The sequence below is a fragment of the Cheilinus undulatus genome, linkage group 5 (assembly GCF_018320785.1).
Source record: "Cheilinus undulatus linkage group 5, ASM1832078v1, whole genome shotgun sequence".
Lineage (NCBI taxonomy): Eukaryota > Metazoa > Chordata > Actinopteri > Labriformes > Labridae > Cheilinus > Cheilinus undulatus.
The window spans coordinates 37,632,425-37,651,286 of record NC_054869.1 but is presented as its reverse complement, the minus strand read 5'-3'; the positions used below and the strand labels follow the sequence as shown (position 1 = coordinate 37,651,286).

The 18,862-nt window shown below is 39.7% G+C and overlaps 2 protein-coding genes across 2 annotated transcripts; both read right to left on the bottom strand.

Moving 5' to 3' along the window:
* Positions 1-4,034: 4,034 nt before the first annotated feature.
* gadd45ga (growth arrest and DNA-damage-inducible, gamma a) lies at positions 4,035-5,608 on the bottom strand. Its single transcript, XM_041787670.1, has 4 exons — positions 5,475-5,608; positions 5,284-5,385; positions 4,966-5,176; positions 4,035-4,824 (listed from the first exon to the last, which is right to left on the bottom strand). Exons 1-4 carry the CDS (start codon positions 5,525-5,527, stop codon positions 4,711-4,713), a joined length of 480 nt encoding a protein of 159 aa, XP_041643604.1. The 5' UTR covers positions 5,528-5,608; the 3' UTR covers positions 4,035-4,710.
* A 3,871-nt stretch (positions 5,609-9,479) lies between these two features.
* Positions 9,480-18,845, bottom strand: creb3l3l (cAMP responsive element binding protein 3-like 3 like). Its single transcript, XM_041788097.1, has 10 exons — positions 18,724-18,845; positions 15,188-15,328; positions 14,713-15,106; positions 14,249-14,361; positions 13,936-14,028; positions 13,578-13,684; positions 12,046-12,114; positions 11,868-11,952; positions 11,319-11,412; positions 9,480-11,138 (listed from the first exon to the last, which is right to left on the bottom strand). Exons 2-10 carry the CDS (start codon positions 15,326-15,328, stop codon positions 10,723-10,725), a joined length of 1,512 nt encoding a protein of 503 aa, XP_041644031.1. The 5' UTR covers positions 18,724-18,845; the 3' UTR covers positions 9,480-10,722.
* Between the last annotated feature and the right edge of the window lie 17 nt (positions 18,846-18,862).

Here is an 18,862-nt window from a genome sequence, read left to right as displayed (position 1 = left end):
TGAAGTCAGAATTGAGCAGGAAAATTATCACAAGCTTCAGGGCTGAGATTACATATTGTATGACCATTGGGCAATCAACATGATCTCAGTGCATGTTTAAAGCTGCTTTGCCCACCAATATGTATTTACAGCTTATCATTTGATACTGTGAATATGTCCAATGACACATGGCATTGACATATAGGTAAAAACTTTCATTATAACATAGGATGCTGTTGCTCTCTCCACCTTTTCCATGTTGTCCTTCCACCAGTCCCTACCTCCCAAGGATGCTGTGACATGCATATATGAACAGGCAAATCAGTAACATGCAATTGTCACAGTGTCTGAAGTGTTGCATCCAAACCACTGTTTCGCTTTGACTGACAGTGCATGACTTGCTCCTGAGTGTTCAGCATGCACAGAGAGACAATGTGGAAACTGAGGGTCAGAAATCTGACTGGCCACCCTAGTTGCCACCCCAAAGTTCTGAATAATTGGCAAGAGGCATAACTTGAAGGTCAGGGCCTTCAGACTGCTTGTGTGAGCCAAAGAATCCAGAATCAGAGTCTTGCCTATTTTACTTTCAGCTAAAACAGAGAGAAAAAAGGTCAAATAGAGGACCATACTTTTCTTATTTTAGCAAATGGTTTGATACATTTTCTTATACCAGGGAACATAAACACAGATCAGTCAGGAACACTGTCGTACATTCAACCATTTTAAAATGGATATACAGTTTTACTTGGCAGAGAAGGCTCTGCTCAAAATATGCTCCCTGGGTTGGTCAAGCAGCATGCTATAACTTTCCAGGGAGTGCATGGCTAGAAACCCCCTTAAGGAAAGATGCATTAATGACAATACTGAATACTGCATACTGAATACAATAAAATTAGTTCGAAAGCAGTTAGCATGACTCTGAACATGAGGCTGCAACAAGCTTTATGTTATGAAGGAGGAGGCTGGGGTGGAGGATGTTAAGCTTTACCTGCAGAAGCAGCAGTGTGGTGCATCAGCATTAATGCAGCAGGGGTTAGAAGGGATTATGTCATATTTAAATACACCAGTTTGTTGAGAGAAAGAGGTGTGATTGGCTGTGGGAGCTGGAAGGCGATAGTAAGGATCAGCTGGCCATCAGCTGATCATGGCTGGGCATATGACTACCTTGTCCTGCATGAACTAACGCTAGGCTTCATTACGATTACACTTCCAGTTTGTGTGTTCCAAAGCTTTTCTGTGGAAAAACTCATCTTGTTTGTACTAAATGCTATTATTCTGAAATTTCTTTGCTAAATTAGGCCCTACAAAAAAAGGTCTCTTGGAGATTTATTGAGCTTATGAAGAAAGAGGGCTGTGAAAGTTGGGGGATGCAGCCAACATGCAGCACATTTGCACCTGCATGAATTAAATGTTATCTGTCTTTGTATCTGAGAGCTCATACTCCAGGCCAGCCCTGCAGAAGTCACTGCAGGTGTAGGGCCACCCAAGTCTGAGAAATCTGGCTACAGCACTGGTGCATGTTTCAAAGAGGTGTTAGTTCAAGATAGCAAATTTTGGCATGATTTGTTTTTAACTGACACATATTTTTTATTGCTCTTGTTTCAGAAGGGTACTCCATATTGGCTAAGACAACAATCACAACTTGGCATCTGTATCATGAATTGCAAAAACAAGTCTGTCTACTATGAGACAGAGATTGAATAAGCACGTTTTGAAACCATCATACATTTTAATAAAGCAACTGAGTTATGTAACTGCAGGAGAAGAATTGACTCAATATTTTGTCTGGGGCAGAGTTGAAAACATTGAACAACACATGAATTAGTCAATGAGGCCCATTGTCGGGACGCCATATTGGCAGGAAGAAAAGCCCAGTCTGGATTGCACTTTGCTGTAAACTACTACTGGATGTTTATCATCTTTCTGTGCCACAGTTCAACACACTTATGTTTCCAAGTCAGAGCACACATCTGTCTGCTCTCCCTCCTCTCAGTCTATCGTAGCTCCAGATCTCTGGCTCAGACTTCATGCAGACAGTCAGACAGTCGGGCTGCTTGCATAGTCTGGACTCTTGCTCCAGGCTTTTGCACCACAGCCAACACAGGGAAGACTGTTTGTTAACTTCATACAAACAGCAGCAGAGGAGGCAGACACATGGAACCTTTCCCTATAGCTGTTGTCTGTCTTGTTCTCAGCTGGCCCTCGTACACCAGCGTGTTGTTGTTTTTGAGGGCCTGCTTGAGTTGCTGCCACTGATATTTGTATAAATTAGATAATGTGATCTGTAGTAAACAAGAAAAAGAGAAATTACATTTTAGATGAGACAGAGACAAAGGCCAGCATGGTCATCTTAAGTAGGTCAATGATGTAGTCACAGTACACTTCTTACTTAACTGTGTCTACCTCCCACTTATCCAATTTCTCTTTGTTTAATCTAGGTACATAATAAGACGGTCAATATTTGTATTCTTGTGAAAATAAGTCTTATCTGGGGCATTAAATATGACTTTTTTCCTACGTACAGGTCAAGATTAGACATGGCTGACCCTGCTATTGTTGAAGGTAAATCTTTTTTGAAGGCTGCTTGAAGGACACTGACCTGCATAGATATGTAAAAAAAAAAAAAAAGAAAGAAATCCCTGCATATTTGGGTGCTTTTGGAGATTTGCTAAACAAAACATGCTTTTTGTTTTTGTTGCTTTAATTGTTGGTATTTCAAGGATGACTTGTCTGGGATTTTACTGATATTTTTTCAAGTTCTTTTCAGTTAACTTTCACTTTGATGCAGGCTTCATGTTTCTAGAGTCCAAAGTGCAGAAAGCACACATTAGTAGTCTTTGCAAGCAACACTTAAATTGCATTTGAGTTTCATATGAGCCTATTTATACAACTTTAGCTCCAGTTTTGAGCATGCATGTGCAAAAATGTTTGGCTTTCTCAGCATATATGAGAATTGTTTTTCATTTTACCTTCTGCTTACCATTGCAGAAAGCCCAATTCATGGAAAGCCCCTCCAAAACTTCTCCACGGCTTGCTTTCTCTAATTCTATCAGGGGAAATCTTCCTCTGTTCTTAGAATCACCTGAGATGACTGCCTCCTTTGCTTAATTGGGAGTGTGTCTAAAGCAGATATATGCAGGGGATGACCAGAAGTTGGCTGGAGACTGAGCTGCTGCTAAGAAAAGTGAGATTAGTTTCTCTAAAGTTGTGCTATCTTTGATGTGGGTCTTCCTTTACTGTCATCTTCAGCTCTGAGGCGACCGCAACACTCACTCACTTCCCTTTTGCCCTTTATTGACGATCTCGCTGACCCTCATTCTGCTAAAGCTCGCCTTCATTTCAACTGAAAATTCTATGCTTTGATTGCACATGGATGTGAGTGCACATTTACGAGAAAGCAAAACTTTACTTTCTGTGTTTCTCAATGCATTGCATGCTTTTATAAGTTACTGGAGAGTTTATTCATCTAAATCTTTGTGCATTAAACTATGGAATAATGTTGATTTAATAAAAAATACCCCCCATTATGAAAAGTCTAACCTCGACACTGCTGCAGATGAGCAAAACTGTGTTATTATCTGTGTGCTGTCTCCTGTTTCCACTTGGATGCACAAAATGAACACACAGACCTTTAGACTGAGCTGCCTGTGCACAGAAAACAAAAGAAAGCTCTTTCCTGCAAGCCCCCCTCTCACCCAACCACCCCAAGCCTGGCCTGGTTACAGGCTGCAGCAATTGTGCAAGCTGTCACATAAAGCAGCTGGTCTGGTAGCAGTTTAAGATCAGTGCTAGGAAAGAGGACATATCACTCAAATCAATACTTCTCTTTTTAATCTTTGTCAGCACCCAACGTTCCATCCACCACCCACATTTTACTCTTAACTTCTTCCTTTTTACTGAGTAGAGCCGGCGTCTTGCATCACTTCCTGATGCATCTATATCGGTACAATCTGCTTAAACTTCCCACACTCTTAGCCAGCCTGAGGCGCTGCCTTGTGCTAATGTGACATGAGGCTATATGCAAAGGAGAAATGACATTTCTGACAAGAAAAGGATGAGTTTGATTTCATTTTTATTCACAAATCATGAAAAAATTAGTACAATTCAAATTCATATTGCATTGCTTTGTGTGCAAATTTGAAAATAAATAATAAAAGATTGTAAAAAAGTGTTGCAGTTGCAGCTCAAATCAGGATTGCAAGCAAAGTCTCTGCTTATTCCAAGAATTTCCTGATAGCTGCACTGTGATTAAGAAAAATTAAGTCCATTTTCAGATTCTCTCTTTGCAGCACCATCTTCTTCCATGTGTTTCAGTCCAGCCTTTGCACTTTCTCATTCCCATTTCTTGCACAGTCTATATTTCTGTGACCTTCTTTACTCTGCTCCCCATTGCCTTCAATCTAGGGCAGCAACTGGGTCACAACTTTTTCATGCACTATGCAGTACACTCCAAATCCTTCTCAATGTCCATCAGGCTTTCTGGTCCACTCTTCAAACACATGACCAAGTCCACACTTTTGACCTCCATACTTGAACCCCTTTCCTCAGGGTAATCCAGAAGCGACCGTACTGACCCAGAATGCACTGGTAGGGTGCAGCACTCTTTGCAGCCTCTTAATCCAGACATGTGGGGCAGCAAGGCTCAACACCACCAGCTGAAGCTCAGCTCCATGACTTTTCTTTTCATCATCTTCATCATCAGCATGTGAAGCTTTTTCAGGAAATGTCATTTCAGCGCTCTGGGAGTGTGATAGTGGGGACCCAGTCGTACACGCTGCGGCTCTCCTCGCAGAACAGGCTCAGCTTATCCAGAGCTGGGTCCTTCCATGGGTTTGCACTGGGGCTCTGGAATCAAAATAGAAGGACGCATTTAGATTCAGAACACCTGCCATAGACATGCAGTAGTGTGCAGGAAAAAAGTCAGACAAGAGGAGTGAGGCATGCATGATTCATTGGCTGAGTGTGGGTGCATCCGGGGAAACGTACCGTGACAAGAATGCAGTGCGCGTCCTTGGGCTCGCCGGTCTCGTCTGCACCCACGAGGTCCGCCAGCCGCTCGATGTCGTTAACGCGCACCACGTTGATGTCGTTATCGAAGCAGAAAGCTTGGATGAGGGTGAAGTGGATCTGCAGAGCGATGTCACACTCGTACTCCTCATCGGTGGCGAGGACGCAGAATGCCACGCTGTCTGGGTCACTGTGGGACAAGACAAAGGCATGGTCAGAAAACAGCTCCATCTCTTAAATGCGTACATTTATTGTAAAGACAGTTTTATTATAGGTTTCACGGATTGTCATACTTACACATTCATGACTTTTGCAGATTCATAAACTCCAACTGTGAGGTAGTCCTGCTTCTTAGCAGACACCAGCAGCTCCTCCAGGGCTGCGCCTGCACTTTGCACCCTTCACAAAGAGAGACACATCATCAGACACCGGCACATTTGAATACAGTAACGCGTAAAATCAGCAGCTTTAAAATGTTCAATATTTACCTGTCTGTATTTTCCATTGTGTTCTCCTGTCCGTGGATCTCTTCCAAAGTCATAGTTATAATCCAAGCGCGATAGTGCTCGTCAGTGAAGAGAAAGAGTCTGTGTGTGTTATCTGTGTAGTCTCCTGCGTTATTCTGAGCTCGGAACAGGCTGTGGGAGGATTTATAGCAGCTCAGCGTAGTTTCTCGGCAAGGGGCGGTCTTTCCGCATCGGTCTCCTACCATTGGCTCGGATCAGCCGGGGTAAGGGAAGCAAAAGTCCCTTGGCAGTTACGCGGAGCATGTTGACAACCCCACGTGGGGCAAGATTACAACCTTTCAAGAAATCCCCCCCCCACCCACCAACGATTCCTGCCTGCGTTGTCAACATCCAACATCATCACAATGAGCAAAAACTAAAAGTCCTGTTTACGACGGACGAATAGAGTCTGTGCAAACAGCTGTAATGTCACAATAACGAGTTAAAGTGGCCATCTGTTGACACGATAATATTACGACAAATGCCTGTTTATGAATGACCTACATTCAATATACAATACATAATTTAAATCATGTGCTGCATGCTTTTAAAATAGATTTTTAAAATGATAAACCGAATTATTTTATGTAACCTAATGCTTTTGTTTGGACCAAACTGGCTACATCTCATCTGTAGCTGATTTCACGTGCCTTATACCTACATGTAAGGGCTTATATGCACGAATAAAGGGGTATATCCTTATTTGCATTAATATGTATGCATGTATGCATATAACGATATTTTTACTACTATATACCCTCTTTATAAAAACATATAGCTTATAAAGGGGCTGGAAATAGTCATATTTAGCCTAAGACTGCGCATAACAGCATATTAGTATAATTGTTAGTAGCATCTATCTATCTATCTATCTATCTATCTATTTCCGTGTAATTCCCCTGTTCACCAATAATAATTCATCAGTGAATACCAGGAATCAAACCTGTCGTGTTTGTCGATTATGTAACGGTTCTGCAACAACAACCGATGATTTCCGAGATGGGTAAAATAATCTGAGAATAGCAGACCAGGTGAGTGCCTGCTAAAGTGCAGGAAGCGAAAGGAGTCAACCATAACTTCTGGAACAATCTCTTAAGAACTGGACTTTCCCAGCCCGGGGAATCACTGCTGTGTTAAATTTAGTGTGAACTTTCCCTGTCGCCGAGCTTTAGCCTACCTTGCCCTGAATAAACAGCTTGTTGATGGCGCACCTGCACGCGCCTTCATCCAGACCTGTTACTCAACGTGTTGCTGTGTTTACCTGAGTCTACCTGAGATTTAAGGTAGTGAGATCAAGGAAACTGTTCTGACCTGCATTTGGATGAGATTTGTTAATGTTTTTTTTTTTTCCTTTTTGGAGGAGGAGGAGGGAGTGGAACAGCTTGTGTCCGGCACACGCCACTTTTTGTTCGCTCCTTTTAAAAGGGGGCTTAATTGCTAGGCTGACTTGGCGCGTGTCGTCTCTCCTCAGGAGAAAAAGAGGCGACACACTTTTGTGTCACAACAATACTCACGTCCTCCACCTGCCCCCGGTCCTTTCAGGGGGCTGGGGAGGATGTAGGCTAAGTGTGTGTGTTCTGCGTGCACCCCAACACTTCTAATTAGCCCTCTACATTCAGTACTCTGCGGCAGATGCCCGACAGATGCGCGTGGACCCCTGCTCAATAGCGCCACGTGCCACGGTCAGGAGTTTATCTTATCAGCAGGGCTGCACTGCAAGTGTTTACATTCAACATTATTCCCTTTACAGATAGATGCCGAGGGCTGTAGACGGTGTTTACATCGGTTAGGTGGCCTTGTCTTGACCTGAACATCGCGTCAGTTCAGTAGAACTAATCAATGAGAGGAATTCAAGTTAAAGGAATAAGTTGAGAAGCCTATAAACTAATCATGAAGCAAATTTTCCATTCACAAACATTGACAACTACAGCAGCCCTGAAGGTGAACTGCAACACTTTCACTTAACTAAAAAAAACATTTAGTGAAAATATTGAGAGAAACACAGAAAAAAAATTAAAACAGAAAACTCAAAAAAATATTCAAGAACCAAAAACATTTAGCCTACTGAAACTTAAAAAAAAATGCTGAAACTTAAAACGTTCATGAGTCAAAAATTTTTTTAATGAAACCTTAAAAAAAAACTACTGAAACTCAAGAACTTTCAGGAATCAAAACATGAAACCTTTAAAAAAAACCTAGGCTACTGAAACTCAAAAACTTTCAGGAATCAAAAACATTTAAAACCGTAAACAAAAATTGCTTAAACTGAGCAACATTCATAAATCAGAAACATTCAACGAAACCTTAAATAACTTCAAATTCAATTCAGAAATTCAAAAAAACTTGTTGATCAAAAAACCTGTAATGAAACTCAAAAAACATTTGTAAATCAAAAACATTTAATGAAACTCATTTAACTTTTAACCACTAATGAAATGCTTAAAAATCTGATGTTTTTGTTATTCATGTAAAAAAATTAAAAATAAACACAAAAAGATGTTTTTAAATTCAAAGGCATTAATTAAAACTTTAGATGAACTAGCAAATGAAACAAAAACATATCATTTGTTGCTTTTATGGGTCACATAATATTTTTGTTTCATAAATGTTTTTGTGTTTCATGGAGTTTTTTTAATATTTCACAAATCATGTTGCATTTGGCTTTTTTTCCATGAAAGGGGTTTTCATGTCATAAAATGCTTTTGTTTTTTCTTTTTTTTTTTAACTTATTAACTACTTGTCTTTTTTTAATCATTCAGGGGAAACCTTTTTGTAGTTGACCCTCAGGGCCACCATACATATGCTACAATTGGAGTAAATTCACCCGAAATAGGCTTGATTCTAACCCCTGTCACCTCCCTGAGAGTTGTTTTCTTATCAAAAGAAACAATGAATGCAAAACTACGCTGACATTTGCTCAGTGCAAATGAACTTAACAGCCTGTGAGACAGGGACGACCTTTAACCTAAAATACACCATGAATGGGGCAGACAGCAGAGCACTCATGTCAGAAATATGGACTGAGATCGCCACCTGCTGGTCGTTCATAAAGTGACCTTTCTGTAACTGCTTAACTTGTCACAACATGTTGAATAAGCTCGTGACTCATGATTACAGCCTCACACATGGTGAGTCATCAGCAGCTCCTTATATAGTCAGTTGTTATTCCCCAACAGCTGATGTTACCTTAAAAGCCAGGCAGGAAATGTTTACCAGCTATTCATTAAAGTTCAGTGATCTTTGCACATGAAATTTAACTTCATATTCTCTCCAAACAAAATCCCCCAAATAACCCTGGATTACCACGGGTAAAAAACCCAAGGCACTCATCATACTTGTCACATCAACAACATTAAGCTGCTAAAAGTTTTGGTAACTGCTGCTCTAAATGCTGTAAGAAGTGTCTGGGAGGATGGGGGAAAATCCAAGACTGGCTCTGAAATCCCAGCACCTCTGATCAAGTCATGTAACTCCCAAAACATGCAGTAAGGATGAAAAGTGTTAAATAGAAGTCTGCCTTTAAGTTTTGGTGATTATAAGCAAGAAATAGTGAGACTAAGACTAATATTTTTGACCTAGAGGTCAAAACAGGTATAAATATAGTCTGAATTTTTTCAGTATTGCATGCAAGTTTAAAATTCTATGTTGCCCAAAGCCTTAAATAATCATAGTCAAAAATTGCAGCAAAATCTTCAACAGAAGAGGCACTTAAGAGAGGCGGTTGTAAAATACAGCACAAATTTCCACATATTTATCTTTTTCTTTCCTCTTTTGGGAAACGAAAATCATGAAACCTTCCTTTCTGGAGTCAGTCAGCTTATATATTGTCCACACTGCTGTCTCTCTCATGGCATCTCTAAATAATGGGTTTTGCATGGGTATCAGCCTCAAATTGTGGAATTTGAAGTTAACACTGCAGACAAGACTACGCTCACCTATTTTCCTTGATGATTCTATATGTTCAGGAAAGCTCAAATCTTTGTGACTTATAAAAATTTTATTATTATAGAGGTCCAGACATGTCTTATACATAGAGTTCAAATGTACAGAAGAGCTACAATCATATAGAAGCGTATTTACATTCCCTTCATACACTATGTCAAATGTCAGTGCATTTGCTAAACATGATCAACATTTAAAATCTCATTGACTGTCGATGACAAACAGCAGTTCCAATACCATTTAGATTCCATTAATTACTGACAATAAAGTGAGAAATACACAAAAAAGAACAAAAATGCATCACTGACAACAGGTCATTACATTTTTGAGTATTTTTACTGCAACACGGTGTTCTGGGCAAATATGTAAGACCCCTTATTCAGTAATATCAGTCAGGTTTACGGAGGTAAGAACAGTCCCAGGAAGTTCAATAAGAGGAGATTGTAGATACAGGCTGTGGGTCACTAACAATTAAGGGAGCGGCATTTTGTTTATTGTGCATTTTTTCGTGCTTTACTGTACAACATAAAACAAATGCATCCAAAATTAAAAATAAAATAAAAACAGCATGGATACCCTTGTTACAAGGGAAATACTAACAAACTTTACAAGTCTCCTACATGGCCAAATGTCCTGCAATGGCTTAAGCGTTAATGTGGTCCAACAACCACTTTGATCAAGCTTTATGAGTCAAGCAGCTAATCTCCTACTAAGCAATGGAGTTTTCTGGCTAGTTTGCGGTGCAAACTGTTGGACGATTTCATTCACACTAATTTACTATGAGAGTCATTAATGAGCAGCTTAATGCCTGGATCTGATGGTGATCAGACAGAGGAGAGTCAAACTAAACTCTCCCTAAAATTTGGTTTAAAGTAATCAAGTAATACTTCTCTTGAAGTAACTTACTGCATCTTTGTTTGTTTTTTTTAAGGTGTTTGTATTTGAAAATTTGGTCATCAGCACCATATTGTCCAATCATTTTAGAGCCCTCGGCACTATAAGCCTTCAAAACACAGGCCTGTATTAAAACTGCAGCATTTACGTTGCTGAAATATGGACATCTCTCCAGTTTTCTTGTCCTCTGGAACAAGGAATGAGAAAAAAAGTGCAAATGAAGTAAGAGTAGTACATTAGAGGGCTGTTAAAGGGGGAAAGTAGGGACAGAGATTATCATATATCTTGATTAGAACAAATATTTTCCCCTATCCCTATGAAAGTTTTAATGTCCCTCTGCTAAAAATCAAAAATATGGCTCCCTCTGCTGGTAAAATGTATCCTCAACTCCCTACTACATCTCATCTGAGCGATGCTGTTGTAATATAACAGATGGAGGGTCTGGGTCTATCCAATTATCTTTGGATCCTGTGACATCATACGCCACAGCTGATGCCACAGAAGCATCAGTGGATCCATCCTTTAAGGCGCCGACTCCTGTTGGGGACATCTCTGCAGCCTGAGCCGGGCCGGGGAAGTCTGCAGATGAGTTGCTGTTCACTCCAGATTCTGACTCGGACTTCTCCACCCTCTGGTAGTCAGGGGTGTGGTTATTTTGACCGCCGGCAAAGATAGCTTTATGGTTTTCTATTTCTGCTTGGTGTATGATGAAAAGCTCTTCTTGTTCTTCGTCATCAGAATCCAAGTAAATCTTGGCGTCTGTTGTTTCCTGTGGCATTACATTGATCGAGCGTAAGGCGCGGGAGATGACTGCAATTAAAGAGGGAAAGTGGTAAACAATGCTGAACAAACAAAGTGAGTATTCACACGTTTAGGCATTTTAATTAAAAACCATTAGAAGAAAATGTTCAGTTCTTTAACAAAATGCTGAAAACTGACGGTGTTTTATAGTAAAAGGGAAAGACTTTTCTTTATAATGAGGACACTTACTGGATGATGGTGTGTAGACTTCCTTTTGTTCTGTGTTTCCGCCAAACGGATTGACTGACGGGAAGATGATGAGACAGAACGAGAGCAGGAACACCTGGAGGACGAAGACAAAGAGAGAGTGAGGGAGTTGTACAGCACTGTAGCGCCACATTATATAATAACGCCGTATTATGTAATAACCCTAACCATAAGACTTAGTGTGGGCTCCAAGGTATGCCTTACCCAGCTACCTTGCCCTAACTCTAACCGCTTAGTGACTTATGCCCAAACCTAACCCCCTTCAGGGCTCTAGACTAAACACCTAACCTTAACCCTAGGACTTAAGGTGGGCTACAGGGTATACCCTACTACCTTGCCCTAACCCTAACCACTTAGTGGCTTACACAATGTGATGTTATTACATAATGAATTGAAAATTTATTACATTATTACATAATGCGGCATTATTACATAATGTGGCACTACAAGCACCATGACAAAGAGCTTATACACTCAATATGACACCAGTATTCATGAGGGGAAAAGCAGCAGTAATATTAACTCATGTACCATGACACAGGTGCTAGTGGTGCTGGCCTTCATGGTCGACATCTTCACTATTCCCTGTAGTTTCCTCAGCTGCTCGATCAAGGAACTGAAAAATAAAGAAGGAACATTTAACAAAGAGAAAAAACATGATCTAAATGTGGTATTTATTGTAGAAGATAAAATATCTCAGAGTTCTTACATGTTCTGTTTCTGAAGCATTTGGACTTTCTTCTGTAGTTCCAGGTTGTGTGCAGTACAGATGGCAACCCTGTGGTGGACAGTGATTCAATGATTAAAGTTTTGAACAAAAACAAATAAAACATTAAATAAAACATTGGATGTACAACACTACCATAAGACCAGAGATGTAACAGTATGAAAATTTCTTATCACAGAGACCAAAATAGTTAGAGGTGCATTGATTTAACATCAGTATCAGGTGACAAACACCATCTATCAGTGAATAATGTGGCATGAACAAATCTGTTGTCAAATCAATTTAATGCTACCATCTAATAAACCTAACTGCTGAATCAAAGAAGAGATTTTTTCATGAGGGAGGAGTCACCTTTTGGACAAACTCTGATCTGTGCCCTCGGTTAACATGTGCAGTTTTAAACTGTTCAAGGGCTAGTGTCTGTAGCCGGCCTTTTTAGTGCTAATGCCTGTAACCTCACTCTCAGAGGACTTCTCACCAGCATTACTATGTTACAAAAAATACAAATCCTGCTGTCCTCAGTAGAATATGTTTCTTTGTTTTAAAATAACCATGTACTTCATATTTCAGTATTTCAAGGAAAGCTCGCACAGACAAAAATGAAGACAATATAAAAGGAACCCTGTCCTGACACAGGCAGCAGCAGCAGACCAGGAATTTTCACCCTTGAAAAAAGACGGGTCAGTTTCTCTTCCACTTCTGCCAGAAGTCCCGCCCCTTCTTGATTTTGATTGGCAAGTGAGGGAGAAGCAACATTGACAAGTGCAGCACTGTTCCAAAAGTTAACGGTTTTCAACTGAAAGTGCACTAAGCGCAGTGACAAAAAAAACTGAAGCTGGGGGCGTTTTTCTGCCCAGGGTGCTGAGCGCTCAGAACGCTGGACTACACTGGGTTTGAATTGAAAATAAGAACTGCCAGTGCTAGAAAAGCCAGCTATGGACACAGGCCCTAAAGGATGAATACATTTCAACAGTATTACTAACCATGGGGGAGTTTTACATTGATTATTTTCAAAACCAGTTAACCTACTTAACACACTAAAAACAATCTTCCTGCAGTTTAAGCTAAAACTCCTCATACTGTTATCAAACTGTAGAGCCACATTAACATAATCATGCCAATTTACAAAAGTGATTTACAGCTACTTTAATATTGGAAAAATAATTTTGGCCATTTGGAAGAGGAAAACTGATCATTGTTTATGTTTCATAATTTTCTCTTTTTCCTTAGGTTAGGAGTGTTGATCTGTTTAAAAAAGGTTTTCTAGAAGATGTCCCCAAAGGCTAAGTAAAAAAGGCATTTTAATTTTTGAAAATATTTTATGGACCACCTTGAAAACCCACTAATTGCAACCAGTCCAGTTTGAAACTCTTAAGATATTTTGATATCAAGATATTCTTAAAAAAGCTGCCATCATAATAATCTCTACTGACGAACACTTCCACAAGGACAGGGCTCCCATAGGGAATGACTTAGCTGTACAGTAGCTTTTAAATTCAGCTTTTAAATCTCACCTGTTCTCCAGTCCATCAACGTACACTTTCTTCTTCTTGCGGCTCTCCTGAGCAGACTGCTTGTTGCGGATCTTCCTCCTGATCCTCTTCAGGGTCCTCTCCTCTGCCTGCACACAGACAAAAAAATAGTAACACAATGTCAACATGATAACATCAGCATGTATGGCAACAAAGGTTTGAAAGGAAATAATTAAATAACTATCGCACAGAGACGATTTATCAGATTTATCAGAAACATGTCACTGCTATAAACATTTACAGCTTTTGGAAGATGTTCTTACTTAAATCACCTTTCAGTATCAGTCAGTAAAATAAAAAAGAGCCCAAGATAAGATAAACATTTGTAGACTTTGATTACCTTTGTGAGAGGCATGTGTGTGGGAATAGTTAATCCCTCTTTCGACAAAAGCCGCTTCTCCTCCTCAGTGAGCACAATCTCTTTAAACTGGAACTGAAGGAAGAAAAGATGAAGATTTTCACACCTGTTACATTTTCGATAGTTCACTGAAATACAGTATTGTACCACAGTTGCGTCATACAACATGCAGTGAACCACTTTACAGCTGTATTGCATATCTGAGTTACGTACAAAGAAATGATTTATCTTCAGGAAAGCTACATTACAGGACCAAAAAACAAGTACGTGATAGAGTTAAAGAGGAAAAACTGACCTGGTCTGTTGCATTTGGCTCGGTTGATGCTTGTGTTGAGTCCTCGATGGCGAGAGTGCAGGGCAGCTCGCTGCTGCTGATGTCTTCCTCCATCACTTCGCTCACATAGTCATCTGACACAGGGGAAATACAGGATCATATTTCATATTAATTAAAATATAAGATAAGACATCTTTATTTTCACAGTACAAGTACAATAAAATGCAGATGGTGCAAACCTTTAGATGCCTTTGACTTGTATATACCATAAGATCTGGGATATAAGCTGCACTTCTTTTTGTTCTAAAAAGTTGGCTGGGGCTTATAAAACAAGACAATATATGTACCAGTATAAATTGAGACATGCAACATCATAACCACAACTGCTTGCAGCTGCACGAGACTTAACAACATGGCTAGCAACTAATTTATAAAATACTCCAAGTTCAAAGCCTCAAAAATCCGGTTCCTTCGCCTAAACATACCCAGATCAATGAAGACATCTGTATCAAGCTTTTCCGCCCTCACACTCTGCAGCACATCCATGTCCCTGTCATCGCTCTGCAGCATGGAGTAGCTGTGGTCTGCCTGGACTGTTAGGGCCTCCAGGCTCTCTGTCTGCTGCTCACCGGGGACCAGGGCATTGTCAGAGGGCACCGGGCTGGGCTGGGAGTAGCTGGGACTGGGAACAACATCACTATCACTACCCTGGGGGCTGGGGCATCCCAGATGGTTGGTGTTTCCAACTCCAGTGCTGCTGTCATCAGAAATCCCACTGTCGCTGCCTGAGGGAGAGCGAGAGGGGCAGAAATCCCCCATGTTGTCCTCTCCCTCCAACAGACTAGACAGGAAGTCTTCAGTATCCATACCTGTCAACATCTGTGCAGGAAAACAAACTGTGTTACACTCCAACATGCTTTTTTATGAATCAACAAAAAAAAAAAGTTTTTTTTCTCTTACATCTTGTTCAGACAGCCAGGATTCAATGAGTCCAGTCTCATCAGGAAAGAGAGGCTCAGTAGCTCCACCCTCTCCACTGTGGAAGAGAAGCCCTAAGAGATCTGCTCCATCCATGTCTGGTAGATCCTCAGTGACTGACATCTGCAGCAACACAAAACAAAAGAGACAGACCCACTTAAATTAAGGTTAGAATGTATTAAAAGGGTCAAGGGTATCTTTATCATACTCGGGGGGCAGTTTGCTGTATAGCCAGCAGAACTACACATACATCACACAAACAATAAAAGACAAAACACAGAATGTGTTTAAAAACAAGACATACACCATGTGGAACAATCAGGGCCAACATTAACAGTGATGGTTAACAATTAACCAACAATTAGCCTATTCCAATGTCAATGCCAATGTTTTTTGGTGGACTCTCACTACGTCAGCATTTTCTCTTATGTTGGATCATGAAAACAAATCAGAATTTGTCCAACAGATCATTTCTTCAGCTCAGCTAATAATCTTGTATTTGATTATACTATACCATATAGGGCTGAACGATTTGTGGGCATAATCTAATTGCAATTTTTTCCCGCAATACTGCGATTGCAATGTAATACGCAATTATTTTGGTCCCTCATTTTGTGTTGTTTGGCAAACATAAGCAACAAATCATTCAATATTATAACAAGCACAATTTAAGTTAAGTTAAACAAGGGATAAAAAAATTTAAGAAAAAAATATCTTACTGCAATTTTGGCTTGTATAGCCAATTTTGATATCAACTGCTATACTGAAGGGGATGATCATCTCTTATATTATTCTCATTTTAATGAAGAAAAATAAATATATGAGCAAGAAAAGTAGGATTTTTGTTAAAAAAATAAAGGTAAAAAAGACATTTGAATGTTTGAATAATGTGCAAAGCTTAAAAAAAGAAAAATGATAGTATCAAACTGGTATTTTGACACTTTCAGGAATACTGCACTGTCTGCAATTTAAAAATTGCTGCATGCCATATTGCGATTTTATCTAATTTGCGATTATTTGCCCAGCCCTGAATAATATCGATTTGAATATACTCTCGACATCACTGAAAGTGAGGGAATATCCTCAATGATTTTTTAAGATTAAATAGCTAAAGGTTGAATGAATGAATAAATGATTCAGCAGCAACTAAATATGCCAGCCGCAAGCATAAAATTGATTGGACACAACAGATAAACACAGGCAAATAATATCTGTTCATGACACAAAATTTTGCAGATAGCTGAAGTTCAAAAACAAGGTCAATATTTGCCAATATAAAAGTCCCTGGTTCACTTCCCAGTCAGGACCTTTCTGTGCCGAGTTTGCATGTTCTCCCTGTGTCTCTCCGGGTTCTCCAGCTTCTTCCCACCACTAAAACATGCTCATTAGTGGCTCTAAATTGGCCGTAGGTGCACCCCTGCGACCCCCAATGGGATAAGAGGTATAGAAAATGGATGGATGGATGGAAGTCAAAGACAAGATTTCTTCCTTTGTATGCAATGAAGTATTTTCTATTCTATATAAAACATGTAGGCCTGGTTTTAATTGTGAAGACTGACTTGACACATATAACACACATAATTAATGAAATCACTTATCACTCTTCAAAATTCTAGTAGAGACAAAAGATGACTGAATTTTAGACTAAACAGTCTTGACTGATGCAATTTTCTCAGCAAATTTCACATTTCTAGCTGAGTGAAATAGCTTATCACATGCTTCTTATTAACAGAGATTTTACCACACTTCTCAACCACGGCTATCTGTAGCATTAACAGTGAGAAAATAATCAGAGTTTAGATGTAATAAAAACTGTTGATACTTAATAATATTAATTGCCAAATAAGAAAATTCCCTTTTCAATATAACCATGATTTTTTTAGCTTGTTTTTAAAGTCTTACATGATCAGGCATCACTTTATATTTCTGATCCAACTTTTTGTGCACCTGACAAGTGTTTGAGATCCTTTGGCAGGAAATTTCTGTTTGTTCCTGAATCTAGACCAGTGACTAAAGGGATCAGACCCCTGCTGTTTGGGCTTCAAAGCTTTGAAAATTCCCTGCTGGAGGATCTCAGCTGTGTCAACTTCTAATTCATTTCCGAAAATTATTTTGTCTTGGGGCCTTCTCTAAGCAGTTTTGACACTTTGTTACTTTTGTCCATTACACTTATTTTCTTTCTCACTTTTATGCATCTTGCACCTTGCAAGTAAGCGTTGGTAATCTATTTGTAAAATAATCATTAGATGTGTTGTTTTGATACCTACTAGATGGATAAAAGGTTAGATAGATTAATTGTTTATTGCTCCCTATATAAATTCAGGCATCAAACAGCGGCATATAAGAGACATGCTGTGAAAAATCCATCACATCTAACAACATCTTCTGTCCCCCTACCTGTACGTTTATGTTTTTGTTAAAAACTTCAATGAAACACCTCCAAAGATGACAATGAAGCCTACAAATCAAATTCAGACCTATGCAAAAATGAAACTAACAACCTATACACACACTGAAATTTGCATGCAAAAAAAAAGGAGACCTAGGCATGCAGCTGCATAACAGTATTTATCTTGCCAGGAGCAGCAGTGGGTGTAAGGAGATATGAGTCTGTGCAAACTTTAAAGGTTTACTTGTGCCAGTGTCATATCAAGTAACTAAATCAACATTGAAGTGTCTTAAATAAAACTTTCTTTCAAAAAAATAGTGTGGAATTTAACTGCCTTTAGTCCAAGAGTAGATGACTGTGTGTTATGGGTCGTGTATTAACATTTGTGACACATACTAAATGGAGAGATGGTCTTCTAAGCCCTTATTGGCTGTTGTGCTGTATTTCGTGTCCACACACCTCCAAATCTAGAAGAGGCTGCAGAGACACGTGGACTCATTTCTGCAGAATTACAGATTACCGGTTTCTTACCAGATAGTGTTCCTGCTCCTACAATAATGGGTTAATGACACGTACACAATAATGCCGTGTAAACATCTTCATGTTGCATCACTTCCATGCTGCTTCAGCAATGACCTCATCTTTCATCGAGCCCCGCCCCCACATTCCTTTGTCACGAGATCCAAATACAATATCAAGTATCAAAACACATAAAATGTACAGCAGAGGCTTTGATTCGTTGCAGCAAAGCACATTTTACAGCTGCATTGCATTCCGAGGATAAAAGAGTATAAGGCTAATGCATGGGGTCTATGATGTCTTACATAAAAGGGGGTATTACCTTGCAGCATGGTCGTTTACATGCAAAACCAATTGACCTAGTTTTAAAACATAAGAGCAATGTAGTGCACAGGCTTTCAGTTTTTAACAGACTGGAAAATACCGCATTATGTTTACCGAATGATTACATTTGAGGGTGTTTCATAATAGGCCAACACCTACCAGACAGCCGCTTCATATTAGAGTGAGAATCCTGTTATGACTTTTAAACAGCAAAGATGTGGTTCGTCGTGACATGAAACAGACTAAAAAACGTTACAATACCTTAATTCAACTTCTTTCTCCTTACCTTTTGACGGCAGGACACGAAATACCATTCGAGTGAGTGCGTCTGGTTGTCTTTGGGTTTCTCTATTCAGCGATTCTTCGCCGCTATCGTCTAACGTCAGATTGCTTCCTAGTGAAACCACCTTCCAACAAGGCAAAAA

Excerpts from the sequence above, each read along its gene's own strand:
- gadd45ga (XM_041787670.1), bottom strand. The coding sequence starts at position 5,527 with ATGACTTTGGAAGAGATCCACGGACAGGAGAACACAATGGAAAATACA. Across the intron at positions 5,386-5,474 it reads ACAATGGAAAATACAGACAG|GGTGCAAAGTGCAGGCGCAG; the intron begins GTAAATATTGAA and ends CTCTTTGTGAAG. Across the intron at positions 5,177-5,283 it reads TCTGCAAAAGTCATGAATGT|TGACCCAGACAGCGTGGCAT; the intron begins GTAAGTATGACA and ends CTTGTCCCACAG.
- creb3l3l (XM_041788097.1), bottom strand. The coding sequence starts at position 15,328 with ATGTCAGTCACTGAGGATCTACCAGACATGGATGGAGCAGATCTCTTA. Across the intron at positions 14,362-14,712 it reads AGATGTCTTCATTGATCTGG|ATGACTATGTGAGCGAAGTG; the intron begins GTATGTTTAGGC and ends CCCCTGTGTCAG. Across the intron at positions 12,115-13,577 it reads GTTGATGGACTGGAGAACAG|GGTTGCCATCTGTACTGCAC; the intron begins GTGAGATTTAAA and ends TGTCCACCACAG.